The sequence below is a fragment of the Lonchura striata genome, chromosome 8 (assembly GCF_050655825.1).
Source record: "Lonchura striata isolate lonStrDom1 chromosome 8, ASM5065582v1, whole genome shotgun sequence".
NCBI lineage: Eukaryota > Metazoa > Chordata > Aves > Passeriformes > Estrildidae > Lonchura > Lonchura striata.
In genome coordinates, this window is record NC_140710.1 from 4,612,394 (window position 1) to 4,638,670 (window position 26,277).

General features: G+C 48.0%; 1 protein-coding gene across 1 annotated transcript in view; it reads left to right on the forward strand.

The window, feature by feature from the left end:
- PLPP3 (phospholipid phosphatase 3) overlaps window positions 1-22,853 on the forward strand; it is a 44,315-nt gene extending 21,462 nt beyond the window's left edge. The window contains exons 2-6 of the mRNA XM_021542100.3: window positions 3,086-3,243; window positions 8,358-8,641; window positions 9,621-9,678; window positions 16,489-16,665; window positions 21,026-22,853. Of these exons, the coding sequence (XP_021397775.1) occupies window positions 3,086-3,243; window positions 8,358-8,641; window positions 9,621-9,678; window positions 16,489-16,665; window positions 21,026-21,151 (803 nt within the window). The 3' untranslated portion in view covers window positions 21,152-22,853. The remainder of the gene's footprint in view (window positions 1-3,085; window positions 3,244-8,357; window positions 8,642-9,620; window positions 9,679-16,488; window positions 16,666-21,025) is intronic.
- Window positions 22,854-26,277: the final 3,424 nt, after the last annotated feature.

Here is a 26,277-nt window from a genome sequence, read left to right on the forward strand (position 1 = left end):
TGTTTTGCTGGAAAAATATCAAGACTTGATTGGCAATATCCCACTAAACCACAAGTTTGTAGGAGAGAAAACAAACCCATTGGATTTTCCAAACTATGCCTATGTGCTTTATGAAAATGTGTCCCATATAGGTCACTTATGCTCTTATTATAGCAGTGGCAAGTGTACATATAATTGAAACACGGAAATACTACCCCATGCTGCTCAATGAATGAAGGAGAAACAAATCTTTATTATTCCTGTGTTCACAGAATATATAGGAACACTATTGTCTCTTTATTTTTTTTTAATGTATTTTTTTAATTTCTTTTTTTTTTAGGGCCGGTCTTAGCTTTCAGATGTATTTTATTGTCTGTGGGAACATGTGTTTTACAGACCTGTCATGTGAAAGCCATTAGCAAGAGGAACTGGAGGAGTAACAATGAGCCACGTAACCGTGGTGTGTCTGCTCCCCGAGTTCAACCCCGTGCCGCCGCTCCGCGCGCGCGGAACCAGATCACACCCAGCGACCTGAGCACTTCCCTGCCATTCCTCACTGGGAAACCTGTGGGAATCCAGAGCTTCCCTCTGGCTGCCCTGGCTGCCCTGGGACCTTGGCAGGGGTCAGAACCCCCCTGGACAGAGCCCCAGAGACACTGTCTGTGATCTCTGTCCATGGAAAAGAGTTTTCAATCTTACAGGATCAATTACCAGCTCTGAGTGTTTGATAGAAGTAATAATTAAGTGTGGCACAGGTGCAAAAGGAAAATTTTAGGATTCTAGATTAGGGGTTCAGAGGGCACAAGATGGAGGAAATTGGGTGTGCCTTGTCCTTTTTCTCCTTCTTCATGCCCTCCATGTCTCACTGTGGTGTTGGCATTTTCCTGTTGGTTCAGGCTGGGGAAACACTGTCCAACGTAGGTGACAGATATTGGCACATTATTGTAAATCCAGCCCAGGGAGTTTGTGGTATTTAATGTTTGTAACATCCCACTGAGGGCAGAGCCCCACACGCTGCCCTGCAGGACAGAGCTGGACAGGGCAGCAGAACATGTGAGAGATAAACAGAATAAACAACCTTGAAACCAGCACAGACAAATTATGACTTCTGCTTTGGCAGCGGGGCAGAAAGACAGAGACTTTCTACAATCTCGGAATCATCAATACCTCAGATTCCGACACAAACCTAAGGATTTTTTAAGTGGCCCATTAAAACGGGGTTGTTGGCATCGCAGGCAGGCTTCTGGGGCCAAGCTGGCTGGGCATCAAAATGGTTAAATCATGGAATGAAGATCAGCTGGATTCACATGAGATGTCCAGTTTTATTTACCAAATCTGAGCCGGGCGGGCAGTTCTGGAACTGTTCCTCACTGGTTCACACATGTGGTGGAAACTGTCCTGCCTTGCCAAGCAACTCAGGGCCCAGAACTTGCAATTAACCCATTTCCAGAGCTTTTCAGAGGCTCTGAAAGGGGCCCTGAGGAGTGGCCTAGACCACTACTGAGTACCTGAAAATTTCACTTCAGTATGTTTTGTCCCTGTTCACAGGCGATGGAGTTTTTTCTTAAGACTAACAAAACCCTGCAGTAATCCTGGCTTAGGCAAACCCATTAACATATAGGAAAAGCAGCCAAAGTGGATTGCGCAAAGTGAAATCCAGAGAGTGGTTCATGTGGAGAACATGGGGAACATTACTTTGGTGACACTTCTGAACAACATGCATGGTGCCCTTGCTAATCGCATCTAGAAAGTGGTGTTCACTACAAATGTACTGCGGACAACTTTGGGTCAGACCCAACAGCGCTTCATTTTTTATTTATTATTTTTATTCATTTTAGAAGGAAAAACCCTCTGATGTCTTTTGACTGCTAGCTGTGTAAACAAACCCACAGATACTTAAGCAAGTTAGTGGTCGACAAGTATTCCCTAATGTCTTCTGTAGGACCTGGGTGTGAGACCTGTTGTCTTGGCCCAAGGACAGCTGGAACCACTGTGCATTTGTTTTTTCCCTTACCTGGGTTTCGCTCTGCAAGTGGGAGGAGGGTTTCCTGTACCTTGTGGCTTGTGATTTACTCTGAACATGGGTTTCAGGGAATCTGGGGCTTGGTTTTGTGGGGATGTAGTGCTCCTCTCGATGATGGGCTTAATAGCAAGAATGGATGGGGAAACTGAGGCAAAGGGAAGGAGGGTGCCCTGCCCAAGGTGACATTGTGGTTGGGAAACACCCTTCAGGGTTTGAGGCAGTGCTGTATTTGTCTGAAAAAAAAAATTCTAAAATGGAGTTACAGACATGCCACAATTCCCAGGTGTGCCCCCCATACTGTGTGTCCTGACCCATGGTCTTGAGCAGATCTGCTCCCTGAGTGGTACAAAGATCAGCCAAGCTGTAAGACACAGGAATCCTGCTCAGAGGGTTCCCAGATAGTATTTAAAACTCAGATTTCACGTGGCTTTATTGTGGTCGAATGGCTCTGATGGGAGTTCATCGCTTTTGTGGATGCTCTGGTCCTTGCATGGCTGGGTGTCCCACAGCTGCCCAAAGCACATGGCTGGTGCTTTAGTAGGTACACTGACAGAAAACTGTCAATACACCCTGTAAATACAAAGAGGAGTGAGCCAAGGAAGGCTTCAAAGACAGGGAAGTGATGGGGATGGAGAGTAGCTGGCCAGGTAGGAGAGAAGCCCTGCGGATACTCGATCCTGCCGTGTTTGTTTGCACAGCTCTGGCTGCTCTGCCCGGCAAGCATCGGGCCCTCCCTGGAGAGAAGTGCCAGATTGGTTTTCATGGCCTTTTGCAGAGGCATTGCTCCAGGGGTCTGTTCCTGTAAGTTAATATTTGCAGCGCACAGGGCTTAACTGGAACCAGGCTGCGCAGACATCTGATAACCATAACAGAGGAGATGCTTTTTCCCTGCAAGACCAGCTTGGAAAAACAAATCCCAAGGCTATTCCCTTTGGAAAGATAGAGATGTGGAAAGAAAAGCACCAGGAATGGTGATGCGTGGTTTGCAAGGGGTCTTGTGGTTGAATCTTGGGGTTTTTTGTGAGCTGCTTGTTTCTGCCTGTATTGCTGATGGGTTTGGTTGTTGTCTCCCCTTCTTTGTAGCTGGGTTGCCCTTCCTCATCATCGAGACAAGCACAATCCAGCCCTACCAGAGGGGCTTCTACTGCGACGACGACAGCATCAGGTACCCGCAGAAGAACGTGGAAACCATCAACGACGCGGTGCTGTGTGCTGCAGGCATCCTCATCGCCATCCTGGCGGTAAGTGCCACCTCCAGAACCTCCTCCTCTGTCCCATGAGGGGTTTTTTGGCACCTCTTTGCCCTGCAAATGCCACAGGATCTACCCCGTGCACATCTCCTCTGCCATAGTGACTGTTTGACTTTCGGAGTTGCAAACATTTACAAATGAAAGCTTGTAATGAGAGGAATGAGATTACTCTTGAAGCCTGTAAACAGGCCCAAAGCTGTTTGGGCAAGTCATTGAGCTTCACAAGGACTTTTCCACCCTCCAGTAGGAGTTCAGAGTAAGAGGCAAAAACACTTGAGTGTCAGTAAAGACTTGGCATGGTTTGTCCCTATTCAAATAACTTGAGGTATTTGCCTGTTTTATAAGGTTTAAAAAACAAAGAAAGGATACATCTTTCCAGCTAACTAGTGCCTGGAAAATTTAACAGGTTAGTATTAGGTTTTTAAGAGATTGCATATTACAGCTGTTTTTAAAAGACAATTAAAACCTTCCTTAGGGAGCATATTCCCAGAGTCCTCCCTGTAAAATGTAGTTAATGTCTTACCTTCCCAATGCCTCTTCATTTTCCTTCTGCCAGTTTTTCTAGAGCTGTGTGAGGAAGTGATTGCATGGCAAGAGCTTTATTTGTCATGCAAAAAGCTGAACTCAGCCCAAAAAAAAGTTGAGCCTCCTGATGTGTGCCTGGTCTGGGGCAGAAGACAAGAGCTGTCTCCAGGTTGTTGCTTAAACACTTTCAGCTAGGATGAAATTCCCATATGAAAAGTACCTACATTTTCCTTCTCACCTGCTGCCAGAACTGTTCAGGTGGTTTCCCAGAAGTGCCACCTTCCTTCTGCTCCTTCAATTGGGAGGGATGGAGGTGGAGAGGTCAGGAGCACTTGTTTTCCTTTTACTTTTGCTTTCATGGAATGTCATGGGCAATAGATATTTTAGTGTGGCACAGTGCCTGCTTTTGTAATACCTCAGCCTTGTGTGATGTGAAGATCTCCATCATTTCCTCATCTCTCCATTATTCCCTGCACACACAGGCTCAGCAAAGCAGGTCTCCAAAATTGCCCTGTCCCTCTGCCCCCTCCTTCCCCAAAACAAGCCCAAAAGTTGCCAGGCCCCCAATTCTATAAACACAGCAGAACTTCACCCTGCAGGTGAATGACCCCTGAGTGTGGAAAAGCCATAAAAATGAAATGAAAAAGCCTCTCATTTTCGCATTACTGCCGGAGCTATCGGCACGCCAGCTCCATGCAGAGTGTGCTTCTGATTCCTAATGAGGCAGTGGCAAATACAGGAGTTGGAACAGAAACTGGAAACATAATCAGCTGCCTGTGTGATCCATCAACTCTCTACCACGAAATAGCAGGTCAATTAAAAGAGAATGAAAATCCCTAAAGAATTGGATGTTTCTGCCCTGGTTTCACTGTGCCCACAACAAATGTAACTTAATAAGGTAAATTCAAAAGCTCAGTATTTGCTGTTGAGTGACACAAATGGCTAACGAGGAACTGAAGCAACAGATTTCTTTGCTATGGCAGCCTGCATGGAAAATTCAAGTCAGCCTGACCTCCTTTTTCAGATGTAACCCAGATACCAGAATTACTGTAGCATAATAGGAATTCCTTCCAAATCCACAGAGCACTGAGCGCGCTCCTTTCGCTCACATCGTTTGCCTTGGGAAGGCAGGGCAGTGGTTGTGAGCACTTCCAGGGAGCTGGCTTTTGGGATGGAGCAGCCAAAATTTCACGCCCTCGCTTCACGTGGCATCACAGGCAGTCTAGCCTGGGGTAAAAAGGTCCAGGTCATGTTTTAAGTGGCTTGAGGACACCCAGAGAGTTGGTTAAGTAAACGGCAGAGGCGAGCCCTTTGCTTCCTTCAGGATGGGAGAGGACATGCATTTGGTTTTAATATCTGTGTATTTACTGACTTCAGGCAAATTTCCATGCAGATGACACCAGAGAGGCTCGTGCCCCTGGGCTGTGCACTCTCACCTCTCTCCGGACTGCTCTTCGAGCTAGAAGGTGGTTGATGTTTTGTTGGTGGTCCCTTGGATTGGATGGTGGGAAGGAGAAGGTGACACTCCTGAGCTTTGTAGGGGTACCACTACTGTGGTACCATGTCCCCACACCTGATAGACCTTGAAGAGCTATGAAAAATTCCTAATTAAATTAATTTGCTAGGTGATTTAAATGACACACCTGGATTAGCTGGCTGATTCACAGTTGAAGGTGTTACGCTGCAATGTGATTAGCTCAGAGGATGTTACATCAAAAGCAAGTGGCTAGAAAAGCTCTAAAAGTAATTACAGGCTAATTGGATTGCTGGTGATACCTTATAATAACAATAAAATGGTCTTGACAACTGAAAGTCTGCAAAAAGCATGCACAGATGGAAAAGTGTGATGTTGGCTTCTCTCTAGTAACCAGCTTTTTAAAATATGTCTGCCAGGGAATTGTGCCCATCACCTGGGAATGGCACATGTCCCATGTAGTTGGCTCGCCAGGAGTGCAAGGCAGGAGAAGAGCTTGATATCTTTAAAACTTGTTTTCTTTTCACGATGTCCTTCCAGTCTGTGCACATCTGTGCTGCATTAGTTTTTCACCATCCTGCTTTATCTGGGACAGCACTGCCAAGAAACCAAGTTTACCCAATTTTTAGCTTCTCATTAAGTTGATCCATGGCTTTCACTAACTGGGGAGGGTTCCTGGGTACCCAGCAGCATTTCAGTGGGGGAATGAAAGCTCCAGTTTACAATCTGGTACATGTGTGCAATTACACAGACCACCAACAGTGAGAGAAAAATACTGATCCCCAGACTTTTGTTGTTCCCTGTTTAAAATTGTCACATGCCTTTCCCCAGGCCAAGAGCCTCAGGTTTGAGTGGATTTCTTCATGAGTTTGCAGTAATGGCACATCTCCCAGTGTCAGATATCATCCTTAATTTGTCTGGTCTTCCCTCTGTGAAAGCCATGGGTTTTGAGCCCCAGAGCTCCCCTTCCTGTGAATTTAGGCTTTTGGGAGTGGACTGCCCTCGTGCAGGAGCCTTGGTGTCCATCCAGGACAACCTCCCTCTGCAGGCCTCAGCCAGTCGATTTCCTGGCTGGCAGCTTGTGCTGGAAAGTGGTTCAAAATGGAGATAAACCATGGTCTTTGGAGACTGTGAGGATTAAAATGATGCAGCTCCCTAAACAAGCCTTGGTCGCTACCAGATTTCCAAGAGGAAATCTCAGCTGTGACGGGTAAACCCCAAATGGTGGTGCAGCCACTCAAAAGAATTTCTGTGCATGGTAGCAGAGCCTGCTCTAGCTTGGCATTTATTTTCTGTTATTACAGTTGTATCTCTCTTTGATAAAGCCTGCTTAGCTGCAATTTCAGCTGTCTTAGGTCAACCTTTGTTTTTTTTCAAGCCCTGGTACGAGTGAGTTCAAACAATGATACAGCTTTAACTCTTCTTAGTCTAATTGCCATACTTTTCCAGTTTATTAGTTTCCAAAGGTTGTGCCAAACTTTTAAAAAAGGTAGGCAGGGGAGCCTCCTGCTTATGGCTGGCAGGCTGCCACGCTGGGAGGAATATTGCTGGCTGCTCCAAAAAGGGATTAACATGAAGGCATTTTTCTTGACAGTTAATTTTATATATCACAGTCCCCGTGACTACAGAGAGGCAGGGACAAGGGGCATCCAAAAAAAAAAAAAACCAAAACCCCTCTGCCTCAATTTATTACTCAGGTATAAAAACATTTAGAGTAATTAATGAAATCCTAAAGCTGTAAATCTGGAGCTTAAAATTTAGGTGTGTAGCATGACAGAGAACAATTTAAATCTTTGGCTCTTTGGGAGAGGTGAGACATTTGGACTTCATTTCACAGCCTGATTTTCATTAACCTGCCTCTTAAGAGTCGTGAGTGTCAGAAGTTGGATCCTCTGCTCCCTGACAGTGATTTATGGCAATATTGTCAAACCTCAGCACCCCTGACACAAGAAAAACATAATCTGCTGCCATGTGATGGTGAGACCCCTTGAAATGCCCCAGAATAGCTGGACTTCTTGAAAGCCTTGAGGGATCTGAATTAGGTCTGCTGGCAACAAGTTTTGGGCCAGAATCTGAAAATTTTGGGGCTTTCTGTTTCTTTCCTTGTTGTGTTAATGATTTCAAGAGAGGAAGATAAGCAGGATGTGGGTTTATTTTCCTCCAAAATCAGTTTGATAAGAGGGTAGTGGGTCTGGTCTCTCCTTCCCAACACACACTAATTCTTTATCTGGTTTATGTCAATTTTCTTTTCTCACTATGGTGGGGTGTTACTTCACTTCTGCGAAGATATGCCAATGTGCTAACCCAAAATTTACTCTTTTGTTTTGTTTATTGGATTTTTCCATAAACAACATGCCAAGCACTGGGAGGGACAAGGGGGAGGATGGAGAGACACTGGGCCATGGCTTCTCTTTCCTCACTCCAGAAGCAGATTCCTGGTTTGAGATCCCAGAGCTGTCTCAGGCCTGCATTCACACCCATCCCTGCTTCTGCCTTTTGGACCCCTGGATGCTGAGAATTTTAAATGTTCTGTGCTGAAAGGCACAGACCCACAAAAGAATAATGTGTTTGACCTGAGGCCGTGGAGAAGACTTCTAAAATTGAATCCTAGAACTGGGATTATGAGTGTGTGGTTTGAATAGGAACATGTAATATCAGAGGGTGGAAAACAGTTTAGAATATATCAATATATATATGGGGCAAGATGGATGTTTAATTTGGTGGCTGCTCCTTCTTATTCATCTTCTTCAAGGGTTTGGGTGTTGTTTTGTAATTGGACAGAAAAGTCAACATTGTGAGACATGAGTGATTGGTTATTGGGTTAAAAGTAAAAATAATATAGGTGTCATTTCTTAATTGGATAGTTTAGCCCTAAAAGACCTTGTAGAGAAAGATATTTACCTATTTTGTAGCTTGTTAGTAGAATGCTGTAGAACTCACAGACTGTAATATAGGTAAGAAATAATACACATTTGAGCCTGAATACAAAATACCATCTCCAGAGCTTCCATCCCAGCCTCGACAGAGGCAGAAAGGAAGTGGAAGAGCTGACATTTGTCCAGTGTTTTTCCCGCTCTCTGACCTCTCTGCTGTGCTTGCCTCACAGATTATAACGGGAGAGCTCTACCGCATCCACTACCTGAAGGAGAAATCCCGCTCCTTCATCCAGAACCCCTACGTGGCAGCTCTCTACAAGCAAGTGGGCTGCTTTGTTTTTGGCTGTGCCATCAGCCAGTCCTTCACAGACATTGCCAAAGTGTCCGTCGGGCGCTTGCGGCCGCATTTCCTGGCGGTTTGCGACTTGGATTTCTCCACCATCAACTGCGCCAAGGGAGTTTACATCCAGAACTACACCTGCAGAGGAAGTGACAGCAGGGTGCAGGAAGCCAGGTGAGAGCCCCTGGCACCAGAGCCAAGGGGTGCTGCCACTGAATGTGTCTCGGGTTGCTCTGTCTGCAGGAGAGGATTCACATCTGAAACTGAGTGTGGGGTTCGTTTGGATATTGGGATGAAATTCTTCCCTGTGAGGGTGGTGAGGCTCTGGATGGATTGCCCAGAGAAGCCGTGGATGGATGCCCCATCCCTAGAAGGCTGTCTTAGATGGGGACCTAAACAAGCTGGTCTAGTGAAAGCCATCCCTACCCATAGCAGGGGGGAAAACGAGCTGGTCTTTGATGTGCCTTGCAGCACAAACCATTCTAGGATTCCATGAAACTCTGCTTTTTCTGCAAAGGCCATAAATCCATTTTCCAGTGGGCATCAGTTTCCCTTGGGAAGTGTGGCACTCAGCTGCCTAATATTTCTTTTCCTTTCTCTTTACTCCTGCACTGTTGTTTCCCTGAGCTGCTGCTCTCTGTGGGAATTCACCCGCAGAGCTGAGCTCATGGTGAGCAGCCCGAGCTGTCCCGTGTGTCACAGCAGAGCTTCTCCTCAGGAAAGGCTCCACCACACAGGCAGGGCTGCCAGTGCCTCCCCTTGGAGCTCTATCACATCCATCAGATGCCCAATTTTGACTTTTCCAGGGGCACATTCCTCATTCTGCAGTCAAGCTTCTGGAGAAGTTGCTCTCCTGTAATTTCTTTTGTGTTTCCCGGTTATTTGAGGCGAGATGATGAGTTATTGGGTTATCCTGGAAATAACTGCTGCCCCATGAGTAGGCCAGGAAGGGGACAAACAATGCAAGCATCCTGTCCATCCGTTTGCTTTCTGCCTCACCAGCAAGCAGGGCGGATAACAGGGGTTTTATAACCAAAGAACTGGGGGTTGTGAGTCCCTCTGGTCTGGCACCAGGCAAGTCACCATATTTTAGGGAGAATTATGATATTGAGGGTAATGCTGGCTGGTTCTGAGCACCTGCTTTGTTTTGCAGGAAATCCTTCTTCTCCGGGCACGCGTCCTTCTCCCTGTACACCATGCTGTACTTGGTGGTAAGTGACCTCACTGAACTGATGGATCCCCTGTCCCCCATCCCACATTCCATGCCAGTAATGGCAGGATGAGCCTTGGACATGGAAAGTTGGTTGAAAAAGAAGAGCCTGAGCTGTTGGTGGGAGGATCCACCCTCAGCTGCTGTGGTGTTATTTAGGATAGAGACCCCTGGTGTGATAGCTGAGCTGTGTGTGCAGCTTTGGGATGTGGCCAAGGTGGCAATTAAATCCAAATCCTGCCAAATTTGTGGATGGCCTGTGCAATTCTGTTTGCACGCTGAGGAGAGACTTTGGGGCAAGCCAGAATGTTTCATGGATGGAGGGGCAGGATGTGCTGCCGTGGCCATGTCAGGAGGTGATGCCTGGTTCCGAAATGTGCCAGCAGAGCAGGTGGAGCAGCCTGGTTCCGGAGGGGAGGGCTGGGACTTGTTTTCCTTTGTCAGTGAGAAATGGCTCTGCCCTTCCTGCGCCTGGGCTGGGGCCGGGGTGGCTGCCAAGGTGCTTCCTGCTGGGACTGCAGGAGGCAGCGCTGCCCACAGGGGCTGGACACACACTCACACGCCCTTCTGGGGGGGCTCAGAGGGATCTGTGTCTGGTTTTCCTTTTTTGTAAGTTATTTCATTTAAAAAAATCAAGTTTTGTGTTGCTTTTAAGATTTGTGCTCCTCCCCCATCCCTGGTAATCTCAGACTTGCAAGGAGAGGAACAGCACTGTGCTGATAAAAACATGAAACATGAGCTTTTATCTATCAGCAGTGCTCTCCCCATCCCTTACCCTCTGGAAAGATAAGTGACCACTGCTCCCTCCTGCCTTCTCAGCCTTGGATCCCCTTCCCTGTGAGCAGCTCCTGTAACTGAATCACTGAGCCTTCCAGGCAGTTGTGGGCGGCGTATTAAATTCTTTCTTTGTTTTCCCTCTTATTTTGTTCTTGGAAAACGTCTGAATTTCTCCAGCAAACGTTTTGGCCGTTTCCTCCCAGCCGTATTACAATGAAGAGCTGCCTTGGTGATGCTTCACAGGAGGCTCAGCCCACCATAAACCTTTCTGAGCTGAGTTTGGAAGCCATCGCTCACACGGGCAGTCATTTATTTCTGGGGAGGTCTGTGGGCACTCAGATAAGTCAGCCCTGAGATATTTTCAAGCCCAGTATCAGGGAACAGCAAGGACTGCCAGTCCCTACTAGGGTGGTGATGGCTTCTCTACCAGGGGTTGACCCATTTGCTGCAGTTTGCTGGACAAACTCTCTTTTTTCATATGTTTTCTGAAAATCCAGCACTTTTGGAGAAACAAATGAGAATACAGAGCTTGAGGGGCTGGTGGCAGAGACCCCACAACTGCTGAGTGCATTCCAAGTTCCCACAGGATGCACAGAAAGCCTGCATGGCTCATTTTCCATTGCTGCTTTGCACCAATGCCTGCTGCCTGATGTTCTTTTTAACTTTGCAACAGGCTTTAGAAGTGGTGTTTAGCTCCTGTGTGATGCTCCAGAGCACAGAGATGCCTCTGGTCTCTCTTTGCTGCCCTTCCCTGTCCCCATATGGGAGCCCTTGAACTGTCAGCACTCACCAGACTTTGCCCCACACCCCTGACCCAGGACAGCAGGCTGCTCCACTTACCCCTTTCTATGCAGGGGGCATTCCTTTAAAAACTATTCTATTTTTAATTTTCACCTTGTTCCAAAACTCTGATATGGTTGGTAGCAGACTCTGTCTGGCCAGCTGTCAGTTGCCTTGTGCCTTAAGAAGTCAGGAAAAATTAAATCAAGTATTTGGTGATAAATTGAAGAGAGAAGAAGGCAACTTGAGAAAAGACAGGCGAGGCAACAATCTTAAGACTCTCTTCCACCTAAAAGTTTCTGTGATTCCAGCTTGTCTAGCAGCAGCACTGCTCTCCATCAGTCCAGCTCCCTGGTCACTGCCGGAGAAATCTCATAGAAAAAGGGAGGCAGAAAAATCTGACACATTGGAGAGGCTGATAATACAAAAAAAAAAAAAAAAAAAATTATAAGAAAAAAGAGATTACAGCAAGCCAGAGGGATTTTATTAGATGCAAGATAAACCCTGCTGTCTTGCCCACCTCAATGAATGAGTTGGGGTTTTGAAAGCCTGCTTAGAAACGTGCCATCCCCCGTGCCAGTGCCTCCAGGAGGTGTTTGCTGGGTTTAATCAGGGACCCATCTCAGTCAGGACAGAGCAGGTGCTCCCCTGTTCCTGGGAAGGCAGGGCTGTGCTGCAGCAGGTTGCTGCCTACACTTTGGATACCAGGAGTGTTCCAGGAGCTGCTGCAGAGCTGGGTACCTGTGGGGCTGAGCGTGTCCTGCAGGGGCCTGGCAGATCAGCCAAGCATGTTCTTGGTTGAACAATACTCCATATTTCAAGGATAAGTCACTTCCCGTCTTTCCTGGCGTTCCCTGGCTTCACTCTTGGAGCCCATTCTGAACTAAAATGTTTTCAAGTTTGCTTCACCTGGTGGAGACGGGTGCCAGAAGTTTCCAGTCAGGCTATTAAAAGCTCCGTGGATTCCCACGCGTCGCGCAGGGCTTTGCCTGCAGGATTTCCCCAGGTATTTGGGGAGCTGAGTGACCACAGCTTCCCCATTTCCTGGCACAGCAGCAGAGCCCTGTGCTGTCCATGGGCTCCCGGTAGGAAAACACTCAGAGATGCCAAGCCCTGCAGGGCTTTGAGGGAAAAGTCCCAGGGAAAGGCACTTGCAACACAGTAAAATCCCCTGGGATCTCGTTCTAAATGCTGACACTTCAGGGCTAAGTTTCTCGCAGCCTTCTTGTCACCATGAATACTCAATTAACATCAGGCCTTTGTATAAAAAATTTAAAAGGGGAAATAACTCTTGGGTAATCCTCTTTGTCCTAATTTTCCTTGCTTTGTTACTCCTTGGCTGAGCGAGCAGCAATACGTATTTATAGCAGGCTGAGGAAAGAGGAGGTATGGAACAGGTTATTCCATGCAGCCCTCTGGAGCTGACCCACTCCTCTTTGTTGTGTTTCTGTGGATGTGGGGGAGTCTTTGCAGGGAGCAGTGGATGCTTTCCACTCCCTTGGAGCATGTGAGACCATAACACTGTTTTATTTGCAGCATGAAGCTGCCTGAAATCACACGAAGGGTGCAGAAAAGCTAAAATTTAATATCAGCAAAGCTAAATTAATATCCCTCAGCAACATTGGTTGATTCTGGATAAAATGCAAGCAAACCTTGTGTATTTATTATGTGTCAGTGGGTGATGCAGAAGACTTCAGAATGGGTTGTGGTGAGTTCTACTGGTGTAAATGGAAAATGAGAGATGGTGCTGGGTTTATGTGTCAGGGGAGTGTGAGGCTTCTCCTTAGAGCTCTTTGCTGAAAGGTGGAGAAGGTGCCCTGGTACAGCTGAGCAATGATGCAGTGATGTGCCCTTGTAAAGGAACCTCTCTGTGGTTGTGGACTTGGAGTTGAGTTTAGTGGTGACCGAAGGAAGAGAATAAAATGGAATTACATCAGAGGCCAAGGCTGAGCTGTGAACTGAGCTGCTGGGGATATTTCTGATGGGATGTGGGGTGCTGTGCACTCAGCAAAGGCAGGGAGGAGGCAAACAGCACCTACAGAGAGGTCTGTGCCCATCTCCTGTCCTTCCCTTCTGGCCAGCTTAGTGCTAAAAACCAAATTCTGCATTGCCCAGCCTCCAGCTGGCTTTGCCCAGCCAGGGATGGACAAAGCCTGTATGGTGGGATGGGTTTGGGCTGGAGAGGTTTTGGTCCTGTAGCATTTTGGGTACCAGTCTGCTTGCAGATGGGGCTGGAGAAGGAATGGAGAAGGAGGTCCCTGGGGGTCAGACAGCCAGGAACAAGCCCAGCTGTTTCCCAGAAGGAAACCTCAGGTGTGGCTGAGGGGTTGATGGAGCCCAGCCCTGCAGCGGGGGCAGCGTGAAGGGGACGGGATTTCTGGAGATCTCTGCAGATTTCTGGAGAGCAGAAATCCCTGCGAGGCTGGAGGTGATGCTCTGAGCCCGTGTCCCCTGCCAGCTCCTCCTGGCTTTGCTCAGAGGCCGTGTGTGGCTCTGGGCTGTCCCCACCAGCACTGTGGAAGTCCCCTGGCACAGGAAGAGTGATGTGACGTCCCTCGAGCCATCTGCTTGTGGTCACTCAGCCTCTGCCAGGAGACAGCGGATGGGAACTCCAAGTAACTCCCACTCTCTGTGATCCCATTTCACCCACCCTTGCTCCCGTTGGTGCTCCTGGTTTTTGCTGCCCTGTCATGATCTGTGGTGGAAATAACCCTGGTTGTGGTCTTGCTCTTCCACCCCCTCCTGGGAAGGGCTCCATTCCAGCTCCACATTCCCATCCAAATCTGTCAGTCTGTAGCAGGCAGCATTTCGGATTTGCTCAACCAAATGAAAAAAAAAAAAAAACAAAAAACCACCAAAACAGCAAAAGCACCTTCATAAGCAGATTTTCAGATAAATTTCCAGGAACTTCCCATTTCTTGGTAATAGCACTAATTCCTGCATTAGGGATGTTCTGATCTTTTCAGCCCCTACATTCTACTTTCACTTCTTGACCTTGTCTTATTAACTGGATTTCTCTTTCATACTGGAGCCAAGTTTGGAGCACCCCAGGTCTTACCTTGAAAGCATTTAGGGGATCCTGGTGTTTGAGAGCAGCTTTTGTAATGCTGCATGTTCACAAAAATGCCTGTGGAATATAAGGAGTGCTGTTAAGCTCTTTTTTTGTCCTTATGAATGGAGAATAAAGAGCAATTTTTCCTTTTTTTTTTTATTGTGGCATCAAAAGGAACTCAGTTGAGTTCCTCACACTGGTGTTGAAGTGTCTGAGGGGCACAGGACTGAACCTGTGGGTTTTAATCCTCCAAGATAGGCAGGTGTGGGTGTGATTTGGGTGCTGCACACCCAGCACACCCCGTGGTGCCACACTGCTTTTTACTCCTTTTCCAGGGCTGAAGATTGCACATGAGGGACACAGTTCAGCCCCAGAAGTGCCTACTTTATTGTGTCTTCAAACTTGTTGCTTGCTTTTTATTGCTAATTTTTAATTGATGCTTTGCACCCTCACCTCTAGATGACTTTTTTAGTCCAGGCTTGTGGGACAGAAACATTTGAGAAGATGTCCAGATTCTGCAAAAGTGGCAATTTTCAGATTATACAGCAGCAAATTTCCTTAAGGGATTTGATGGGACAAAGACAGAAGATTAAAAGAAGACATCATTTTTCATGCCTTCCTGGTAGAACTGAGAGTGATGGTTTATAATATATAATACTTGGAGCTATTTTTGCTCTGCAGCAGCACACTGGAACCTGAGTGTTGCACTGTCACCTGGGCTGAATTGAGGCTCTTGAACAGGAAAACAGAATCATGGAGTGGTTTTGGATGGAATGGACTGTGATGTGGGGTGTGGGATGTGCTCCATGGGGCTGTGGCTCCATTCCCAGGCTCGGGCTGGTTTGCAGATATATTCCCCAGAATCACCATGTGCATTAGCCAGCACTGAGCTGTTCTGGTGCTGCTCCCTTCCATGTTAATTAGCTAACAATCTGGGTAATTTGGAGCATCTGCTCCATTCAGACAATGTGATGTTTCATTTCTTCTGAAGAGCCCAGTGTGTGTTCTTTCCAAAAAGGGGTAGATACAGTGTTTATGCAACAGCCAAACATACTAAATTGGCCAAAATTAAGCTTCCCCCTTATCAGCTTCCCAGTTAATTCTGCTTTTATAGGTCATTTTATGCTTTTATGTTGTCATTAAGTTATTTGTGGTTTCAGGGAGCCCAGTGAGAGCTTCGTCCCCTTTCATACCAAGGTGGTGCAAACTGCTCCGGGTGTGTAAAAGGGATCATAAACGGGGAGTAACCCCCTTTGCAGCCCTGTGATGCAGCAGAGCCCCTTGAAGGACACTGGGTGTGACTCCAGTGCTGCACTTAGGAGCAGCAGGGCAGAGCTGCAGCATCTGCCAGGCGCTTTCACACCCCGTGAGCCTCGCTGCTCCCCGAGCCTGGAGGCTGCTGCGGCGTCCCTCCCTTCCCACAGCCTTCCTCCCTGCGCTCATCCAGGGCAGGAGCTGCTGTTTTCCTGCCCTCTCTTCCCTCCCAGCTTCCCCGTTCCCACAGGAACCGGCCGGAGCGGAAACAGGCCCGAGATAGTCACGGCAGGGCCACAATGTCTGCTTGACATCACCCCAACCTCCTCCTCTCGCGCTGAGCAGGGGCTTTGCTTGTCATTCCCACCCAGGGAGGGAATTCCCCCATTCCCCCATTCCCAGGCAGCTGCTCTCTGTTTCCCTGAAAACCCCGGGGTGGGGCTGGGAGACATGGTGGGAGTGTTGGAGGCTGGCATTGTGCACACTGTCGGTGGTTGTGGCCACGTCTGGCAGTTATCAGGATGGCTCTGAAGTTTTAGCATGCTGCATTGACTCTTCCCTCTGAAAGATGGTACGAGACCTCAATACCCCAGTTTGGGACCTCGGTTTTGTTGCGTTTAATAATGCTGGGGAGGAATTTCTTTACTGGGGTGCTGTGTTGTGTGGAGGCTGAAGCTGGGGTGGGGTGCAGGGGGTCCCAATCCCCCGTTTCTGGCTCACTGAGGAAGGGCTGTGCCCATCCACCTCTGTCCTCATCCCCTCCAGAGGGTTAAAAATCTCTCCACAGGTGCAAAGAGCATCCTTCCTTTTTGTCAACTCCCCCTCCTTGAGCCACAGGGCCACAGCCACCCCCACAGAGCACTCGCTGCTGCATTTTGGGCAAATCTGGGCAAATTAACGCAACTTTTTTTTTTTTTTCTGTTTGTTTGTTCCCCTCTCTTCGCACAGTTCTATCTGCAGGCCAGATTCACGTGGAAGGGAGCCCGCCTGCTCCGTCCCCTGCTGCAGTTCACCCTGATCATGATGGCGTTTTACACCGGGCTGTCCCGCGTGTCCGACCACAAGCACCACCCCACCGACGTGCTGGCAGGCTTTGCACAGGGAGCCCTGGTGGCTTACTGCGTGGTGAGTGGGGAAAGCTGGGCAGCAGAACTCCTGGCAAGGTCCTGTGGGAATAGCAGAGCCTTTGCAACCCACCAGTTCAGCTCGGGGGATTCCCTGGTGCAGCTGGGCATGTGGTGGGAGGCTCCAAAGGCTTGGTCCAGGCAGCTTGGGGCACTGAATGTGTTTCCCTCTCCTCCAGAAGCTTTGGCTTTTCCAGCTGTTTGCAAGGTTTTCCACCATGAGCTGAGCAGAGGGTCTGGGGTGCTTGGGATTATGGCTGTTCCACACACAGTCCTTCCAAAAGCTGGTGTCAGCTGGACCAGGGCAGGCTGATGGATGGCTGATGGATTTTTCAGGGAACAAAAAGACTTGTGAGAAAGGGGCCAACAAAAGCTGTGCCCACTTCTCTTCATCTGCTGGGCTGGTTCTGTGCCACTTTCTCTCCAAAGGGTGATGTGATGCCACAGCTCTGTAACTCAAAGTGACACATGAAGATGCTTGAAGTTGGCAGGATTGGGGGAAACCAGGTCAGGGAGCTGCCTCAGACAGACACAAAGGAGCTGGGGGCTGTGGTGGTTTCTCTGTCTGAGTTAACTCCCCAAAAGCAAGATTTTAACTGCTCACTACTTTTTATAGGGGTTTTTGCTGGGTGGTTCCTATGTCTGTATGAACTCCCCAAAAACAAGATTTTAACAGTTCACCACTTTTTGAAGGAGTTTTTGTTGGGTTTTTTTGGGTTTTTTTTTCTTCCCTGTTCTAAAAGTAAATCAGTCTTGGGAACAAGGAGTTACGTTCACCAATATTACATTTTGCAGAGAGAGAAAATAGGTTATTTATGTACTTCCCACTCATTGATAATATTCCAAAGCCAAAACAAAAATGGCATTGTTGTGACATTTTCAAGGAGAATTATTAACTCTGTGAGCAGTAGCTGCTGGGTTTTGCCTTTCCCTGGTGCCCATATCCCCTGCAGGGCTGGCAGATCCCGAGGGGGAGGTGGGAGAAGTGTGTGTCTTTATGCTGGGAAGTGGGATAACAGCCTCAGTGTGGAAGGGGAGTGGGGACCAGGCAGTCCATCCCTGGGTCCCAGCAGTGCTTGCAGAGGACAATAGCTCTCCGGATGCTTGGGATGGCTGTCCGGATGCTTTCCTGGCTGGGACGAGCAGCAGGCCTGGCTGTCCCCTCCCAGCCCTGCAGCAGCTGGGAGCTGTGCTGGGAAGGGGAGGCTGTGGCAGGGCTGGGATAGCTTTCCTGTGTCATAGGAAGCAGCTGCCTGGAGTTTCCCAGGCAGGCTCAGGTTTGCCTGTGAGCCTGGAGCAGCCTGAGCTGCTCTCCCAGCCCACTGGTGGAAGGGGCAGTTGTGTCCAAACACTTTGCAGGAATGGCTCAGTAACCTTGGAACATCTCAGGCTTCAGCTTAGGGCAGGGTTTGAACCCAGCCCTTGTCCCATTCCATCAGCCTGCAGAGAACCAGCTGTTCTCCACAACCTGGCTTTGCTGGTGGGATTCTGTGCCTGGTTGGGCCTGGCAGACTTCCCTCCATTTTGGGAGGTGGCAGTAAAGGACAAGAGGAAGAGTCGTCCTAAAACACCCTAGAGTTTGCAATGAAGGAGCAGTTCAGCAGCTTTTTGCTGAAATTCTGGTATGTCCTGGGGGTTCTTGCTCTGGCTGCTCTGAAACAGGGTGAGGGACCTGGAGACTCATCACCTCCCACCTTGAGAGCTCCCAGCCACCCCTTCCCCCAGCAAAACCTTCAGGGTCCACCCTGGTGATAGCCAAGGGCTGTAAAAACACCCCAGTTATCAGGCCATAATTTTCAGTAGAAACCAATTGTGGATTTCATCTCCAAAGGCTGCCCGAGCTTAAACCCAGGTCGTGCTGCAGCAGACACGTTTGTCTTTCGGTGCCTGAAATAACAAGCAGAAGACATTAATGTCAAGCACTTCCAGCTGATGAAACATTCAGACTTGGAGCCAGGATGAAATACAACGAGGATTTCTCAAATAGAAATAGTTTTTATGCGCCTTGCAGGCAGCTTGCTGTGTGTTGTGTGGTTTATGTCTCATCTGAGGGAGAGGGAGAAGGGGAGATGTCAGAAGGACATGCTCCCAATGTTGCTCTGGTTAGCTCAGAGGAGTTGTTTTAACCTCTCTGTATATGATTAAAAATTGCTTCAATAGGATGAAAAGTCATAGGAATTGGTAAGTGGGAGTGTGCGATATTGGCTTAAAGTGCTCTCAGTCTTCTCCCATCAAGTTTTCTTTATGGGTGGAGAGCACCTTCTACAGGAAATGGAGCTAATCCAAGTGAAAAACTTAGCACGTTTATTAGTCCTTTTTTGTGTTAAACAGTTCAAGCATTAGGAGGATTTAACACACTTTTAACCCCCAAAGATCACGTTTCATGATTCCTATAAATGTTTATATAACCTCCAGCCATGTTAAAGTGAAATACAGTTTAAAGAGAAATGAAACCCCTTAACCAGTCTTTCAATGAAGCCTGAAAAGCAGCACAGTAAAAGCAAAAATACCCAGGATGACACTCCACCATAAGTCATTCCTGTCAAAAATAAGGACCAGACTCAAAGCAATCCCCAGATGCTTCTTGCACTCAGCAATCCCCTCCCATAAATTGATTTGTCATGGCTATCCTGGTGCAGAAGCTGGACACCTTTTTGATTGAATCCAGCTCTCAGAGGTGGACAAACAAGTGGGATGGCAACAGAAATGCACCAAACCAGACAGATGGGGTGTTTGCAGTTATTAACAGCCCAAAACAAAACCAGTGCCAGAGCAGTTCAACATAGTTTTACACTGGGATGCTGCAGCAAGGGGCCAGATTCCAGCTTATGATCCTCAGGAGTATCAGCTGGATCCTGTTATTTACCCAAACATACAAAGGCTGCCACTTGGATGCCATGTAAACAACTTTATCAGCTCTGTTACACAGCCAAACAGCCAGACACTGGCATGTACATCAAGAAAAGAACTGTTTGTACATCAGCTCCTTCTCTGCTTTTCCACAAAGCAACACCAGCTCAGCTTCCTTCATCCCTGGTTACAGTTGTAGGATTAAATTGCTGCGTATAGCAGCTTCTCTGTCTGTGCAGCTTGAGCCTTATCTGCTGTGCTGATAGGGGCTTGCAAAAGTTATTTGCAAGGACAACTTGATCTGCTGCACAAGGCTGTGGGTGGGTAGAAAATGTGGAGATGCAGGTAGGCCAAACCTTTTGCTTTCTCCCTGTGTTACCCAGCCTGGAAGTCGTAACCTAATATTATTTCTATAAACACCTTGGAATTATTTTTTCCCCCTGATTTATCTGGGTGATTAAATGTTGCATTTGAGTAGTGTGAGAGAAAAAAAACCCAAATGTACTGCTGATTCCTACAGCCATGTGCTGCTCATCCTGGGATTTCACCTCAGCAAACCCATGGCTTCAGTCCAGATTATTGGGGCTTAAGGCTTTCTGAGATGAGCTGTCAAATTTGGGCTGGCAGGGACAGTCGGTGGCAGGACGGAAGTTGGGGGCTGTGGCGCCAGGTGACAAAATGATGGATCCTTGCCACTTCTTGCTCTATCCAGAGGATCTGTGCTGTCTGATTCTTTTCCCTTCTGGCACGGGGCTGAGGTTTGGCAAGGGTGAAAGTGCCCCGGTCCTGGAGGACTGATAAGCTTCGTGCTGCTGCCAAAGGAGGATGTGGAAGTTTCCTCCCAGCACTTTGTTTCTTATTGTGTCACTGCCTTCCGAAATTGCCAGGCACTGGCTTTTTCACATCCGGGAGAGGCGTTACATCACGGGATATTTAGGAAGAAGGAGTCAGGAATAGATTCTCCTCTCCTTAGCCTTTGGCTTCCACCAGACCCCAGCTCTGTACTGGTGCCTTGGTGGGGCATGAGGAGCATGGCTCACCATTGACTCACTGCTGATAGCTTTTAACACAGCTTTGACTTGAAAGGTTTTAATTGCCTACCTGATGTCTGTCTGAATAAATTGTTTAACACCAACTCCATCCCTGAAACCACTCAGGATGAGTCAGGCCAACCCTTTGGAGACCTTTGTTATTTTATTGGAGTGCAGGCTGTGGATCTGTTTCCTGGCTTTTCAACCCATTCAGCAGAGGTCTGGGTATTGCACTCGGTGATGACGCAGTGAGAAATCAAGTTGTCCTCTCATGGTTTTAGAGTTTTGTGAGGTCTGAGCCTTTTTCTCTGCTGTACAGAAAGGTGGTAGCAGGTGCTTGGGATTTCACACTCTTATGGGCCTGCATTCAAAAAGTGCTATTTTTGCAGCTTAAAAATGTGTATATATTCTGTCAACCAACTTTTTGAACAAAGCAGTATCAACTGTGACTAAGTTTGCCTTTTCCACTTATTCCTGCAGGTGTTTTATGTCTCAGATCTCTTCAAACCCAAGACAAAGACTTGCCTGCCTCCACCTCCCATCCGGAAGGAGATCCTTTCACCTGTGGACATCATTGAGAGGAATAATCATCACAACATGGTGTAGAACTTCGAGGAATCAGATGGGTGTTGTATTTTAATTTTTTTTTTTTTTGCAAAAAAAAAAAAAAAAGTGACTGCTGACAGCAACTACCTGCTGCTCTCAAATCTCATCAGACAGTAGAATGTAGGGAGAGACTTTCTTGCCCGACCAGTAAAGTCTTACTCTGTGGTCTTTTCAACTTGCGACATTTGGATGAAAGGGGTGGTGGTGGTCAACTAAGGCAAAGGCAACAGTGAGAAAGGAAAAAGAAAAACCCACACTACACAAAAAGCCAAACAAACAAAGAGAGGTGCCGGAGTTCTGGATGTGCAATTGGTTTGAGTGTTCATGTTGTAGTGAACGCCAAATTGTTCCTAGCCCAATGAACACTAAGGGATTTTTGGAAAACTGGCCATCCTAGATATTTTTCGGACTACGAAGATTTCCGATGCCTACGAGAAAAAAAACCAACACGCGACTAAATTGTATAGCACTACGTATGAGCAACAGCACTGAGTCAAGATCTGGGATTGGTTTGTGAGAGTTGCTATTTTCTCTTCTTGATCCTAGTTTATTTTGCCTCCTCTCTTCCATACTGTGACTTAATTTAGAAGAAGCTTGCCCAGTCCAAGGTCTCCGCAGGGTCTCCGTTCTCCCTGCTCACACCACACGCCTTTAATGAGCGGCCCGAGCCGCGCAGCGAGGCCGGAGAGCTCCTTCCTCCGCACAGAGAAGCCACATTTCTTCCTCCCCGCTCGCTCCCTGGCGAGGGCTCGCCCCACCCGAGCCCCCTAAATGAAAAGAGCATCCTCCACTTCCCAGCCATCCCCTTTCCCCAGAGGAAAATCCCGGCAGGTTTCGTGCGCGGGAGCCGGCGGTTTGCGCCGGGGGAGCGGCGGCTCTGCCGAAGACTCGTTCGCACTACGACCCCGGGGCTGAGTCCCGGGGAAACTTTTATTCTGCAGTTTTGGGACGGGCTGCTGGGCGGCACGTCCCGGCCTGGGTGTCAGTCGGTTTGTGCATCCCCTCCTCTCCTCCTCCTCCTCCTCCTCCTCCTGCTGCTCCTGGGGCAGCCCGGGGTGCGCCATGGCAGTACCAGGTCCTGTGCTCCGCTGGGTCACTCCGGTGGGAAATCAGCTGTGCCTCTCTCGGGGGTGATGATGGAAGTTATTTTTTTGCCCAGAAGCCACAGGTGCTTGGTTTGCAGCCCTTCCACGAAGCGCATTTGCAAAGGGATCCCGCAGAACATGCAGAAACGGCCATTTGCACATCCTTCTCACAGAATCCGTCCTATCATTTCAACTTATAGCAAGCTATGATTTTTTTTTTTATATTATAAATATTATATAAATAATGTATAAAACCTTAAAAATTAACTATGTAAAATATTATTTCTGAAACAATTTTAGATATATCCACTATGACTATAAACTGTGTCCTGACCTGTGTTATTTACATTTTGCTGCTTAAAAAAGCATTGAATTAATTTTTTTATAGTCAACTAAAATATTGTAGTTCTGTGGTAGTAATATTTTAATGAAAATAACTACAATTAGAGACATTTGTATAAAAAAACATATTAAATTGTCTGTATTTTTGTAATGTTCCATTTTGTAAAGAGAAGAATATTCAAAGACTTTTGTAGAATACAAAATTGAAGTTTGTATCTGCGAAATTATTGCTGTATAAATGTGCTTTTTAAATAAAAGCTCATAACACAACTAAACATCCCGGTGCAAGCTGCATTCTGTCTTTGGGTTGCCCTTTCCTTGCCAGAAAAAGAGAGTCTTTGCCCAGTGGGACAGTTGGAAGTGTGATGGGGATGTTGGGTGGCATTTGGGAATATGATGGTACAGGAGGGCAGCTGGATAAAAAGGACCAGATGCCATTTTTGATGGGAGTGATGAGAAGGTCCCACCAGCTCCTGGCTGGGGGCACATGTGGGTTTGGATTGATCTTCTCTTTTCTATGTCCAGTCTTAAAGCAAATCTCATTTTACTGAAGGTATCCCTTTTACTTTAACAATTTTATGAGCTTTCAAGAAATATTATGGGAGTAAAACAAGGTCTGAAGGGCCATGGCCTAGCTGCTGGTAGTCCTGGACAGCCCCTGCCTGGGAGGGCTCCCAGCTATGCTCTGCACAAACACCTTTCCCATGAAAAGCAGGCACTTGGTAGCTGAACCAAAACTTTGCAGTTTGCTGGGTTGCCCACGTAGGTGGGATGGGAAAGAAGAAAAAAGAACAAAATCTCACAACAACATGTGCTCAGAGAGGCACATGTGCTCAGCATACAGTTATGAGGCAGACTGGATTTTTAAATTATTATTATTTTTATTATTATTGTTTTTATTTTTTTATTATTGTTATTTTCCTCCTCCTACAGAGGCAAATGAACTTGTTGCTGGTGACACACGGTCAGAGCCGCGTTTCGACCACTCCTTGAGTGAACCACATCAGCGAGATAACACGGCACAGAAATAATATGCAAGAATGCATGACAGGAAGCAAATACCACATCAAACTGCAAAGAAAGAGCAGGTGGAAATTAAGCCAGCAGAACTGAGCTAGCAGTTGCTATTATTATCCTAATTAGGAGTAACATTTTATTACGCGTGGAAAAACTTCGTAAACCCGCGCCTGTCCCAAATGCAAAGGGAGTTTTCATGGTGCCACGTGTGATCTGAGCCTGAGTGTTTGGAGGTTGAGTGTGTTGCAGAGGTGAGACTTCAGCTTGGGGCAGTGAGGACAGGCTCTTAATCCCCATCTGATCTCCCAAATGCATTGCCTGGGTGTAATAACCCCCAGAGGAGAAGGAAACGCTGCCTGTGGAGCCCTCCATGTGCAGAACCAGCCCCAGTGCAACAAGCACCGGGCTGAGAAAAGTGTGTGCTTGCACCTTAACCCCAGCTACCTGGAAAAAGCCAGGAATACAGATGTCTGGGTGAAAGAGGGCTTGGAGAAGGGTCAGAGGGGAAGAGAGCAGGAGGGGATAAGAGCCCAGGAGTGCAGTGGGGCTGGCGACTCACAGGATGTCACTCGGGATGTGCGGGTCAGCCTGGAGAGAGGGAGAAAAGGCCATGGATGAACCTATGGAAGGCAACAGGGTTGAACTCTATAATGTGGGGCTGAGCATCAGCAGTGCCAAGGGATGGTTGAGCGATGGTTGTTTCCTCCCCTGCTTCCTGCCTGCCTCTCCCATGCTGTCCCACTCCATCCCATCCTGGGGAGGGTAAGGGCAGCTTTGCACAGCTGGGTGGAAAAAGGCAAGGTCCCCAATGACCTTTGGGCTAGCCAAGCACAGAGGAAGGTTCCAGTGCTACAGGAGGAATAAGGACTGATTTTAAAAGAGCATTTCAGTGAAACCCCACAGAGAAGTGAAAGCCAAAGGAGCACTGTTGTTGGTACCACGAACCATGAGTATGGTGACAGGATGTATCTACTGCCACAGCTTCCTGAGGGGCAGGAAGGAAGAGAAAATAAATATGTGAAATGGAAAAAAACCCAAACCCAAATCCATATGAGCGCTGGGATCCTGAGGCCACTGCTTTCTGCAGTGTCTGCAGGTGCAGCTGGAGCTGGAGCACTGCTGTGCTGCTTGGCCCTTCCTGCTGGAATGCTGGGCAGCCAGGACACTTTGGGGTTTGCATGCTGCTGCTCTCTGCAGCTCTCCCGAGGAGGCAGAGGGATGTACAAGCCCAGATGCTCTCATGCAAACAAGACAGTGTTGCTGGAGCCCGGGGCTGGGTGCTGGTTGTGGCCTTTAGTGCTGCAAACACCGGGCTCTGCTCATGCTGATGCTAATCAGGCTCTGCGGAGCACCCAGCTGTCTGCCTTTGATGCTGGGGCCTGGCTGGCAGAGCCTCTCTGCACAAGGGGACGTTCTGGTCAAACCTGTCTTTTTTTGCACCCAGACCGGTTGAACACGTTTTCAAAGGCAGGGATTCTGCTTGCACCTGACTGCCATGGGAGCAGGTCTTTTGTTCCAGGGGAAGGGAGGTTTACGCAAGCCCCAGGTCCGGCCGTGTCTCTGCACCTAAACAGCTTCACTCAGCAAGAACGCCTTGGCAGCCTGCAGAGGCTGGAGCTGTTGTACTTCTGCTCAATGATTTTCGGATATGAAGCTCTCAATCAAGGGAGGGGGAGGGAGGAGGTTCACCCCACAAGCAGAGACCTGTTTTTCTCATGCTCCAAGCCTGCCTTGTTTTGGGTGTCCGAAGGTTTCACCCAGCTCTTCGTAAAGCCGAAACCAGCGCTCATCCGTGGAACCAGAGGATGGGCTGAGGTCCTGCTGAGGTCCTGCAGGGCTGGTGTCAAGCCCACATCTATGGCTGGGGTGCAGCACAGCACCCCAGTTTAGCTGCATTTTCCCCCCAACTTTTCCTTGACACAGCCCATGCCTGCATCCACCATTCTCCTCTCAAAAGGCAAGCGATTCCTCCCTTGTGTTTGCCTTTTCCTCTGGACACCAGATCAGAGGTTCAGATTTTTAGGAATGATGTGAATCACTTGCCTCCTGGCTTCTGTAAACATGGTCCATCCACCTGCCCTCAGACAGGAGCTGCTGCCCATCTCCTCCAGACTCTCCTTCCCTTATTCCTGGGTGCCAGGTGATGCTCTGGGCACAGCCCTGACTGCTTGGATTACCCAGCAAAACCAAACACATGTTGTCACCTTCACTGGAGGAAGCAGAAGGTAGAAAACAACCTCCTGTTGACTCAGCGGTGGGGAGGGGGGGACAAAAAAGACACACAAACAAACCCCAAAACCCAACAACTTTCAATTATCACCTTTGCACGCCACCCCCACTGGCACCAGCCGGCGCAGGAGTGCCTGCGTTAGCTTGTCTCGAGTTACAATTTCCTCGGGGCACAGACTACACCTAGGTGTGTGTTTGGGTAATAATGATCCGACTGGTTGTGATGAATCCACGCCTCATCCTATCTGTAGCTAGAAGGGAGCGAAGTCACCGGGATCATCTCCCAGTTTCCTTAGAAAGTCTCGTTCTGCGAGTTCCTGCCCTGCCACCGTGGCGGCACCTCGCAGGCAGCTCTGCTTTTAATATATAGTGCTGTGGCCTGGTGGAGAGTTTAATTCCTGTCCTGAACCCAGAAAATAATCGTCTTGGCTTCTTTCTTTATTTTTTTCCCCC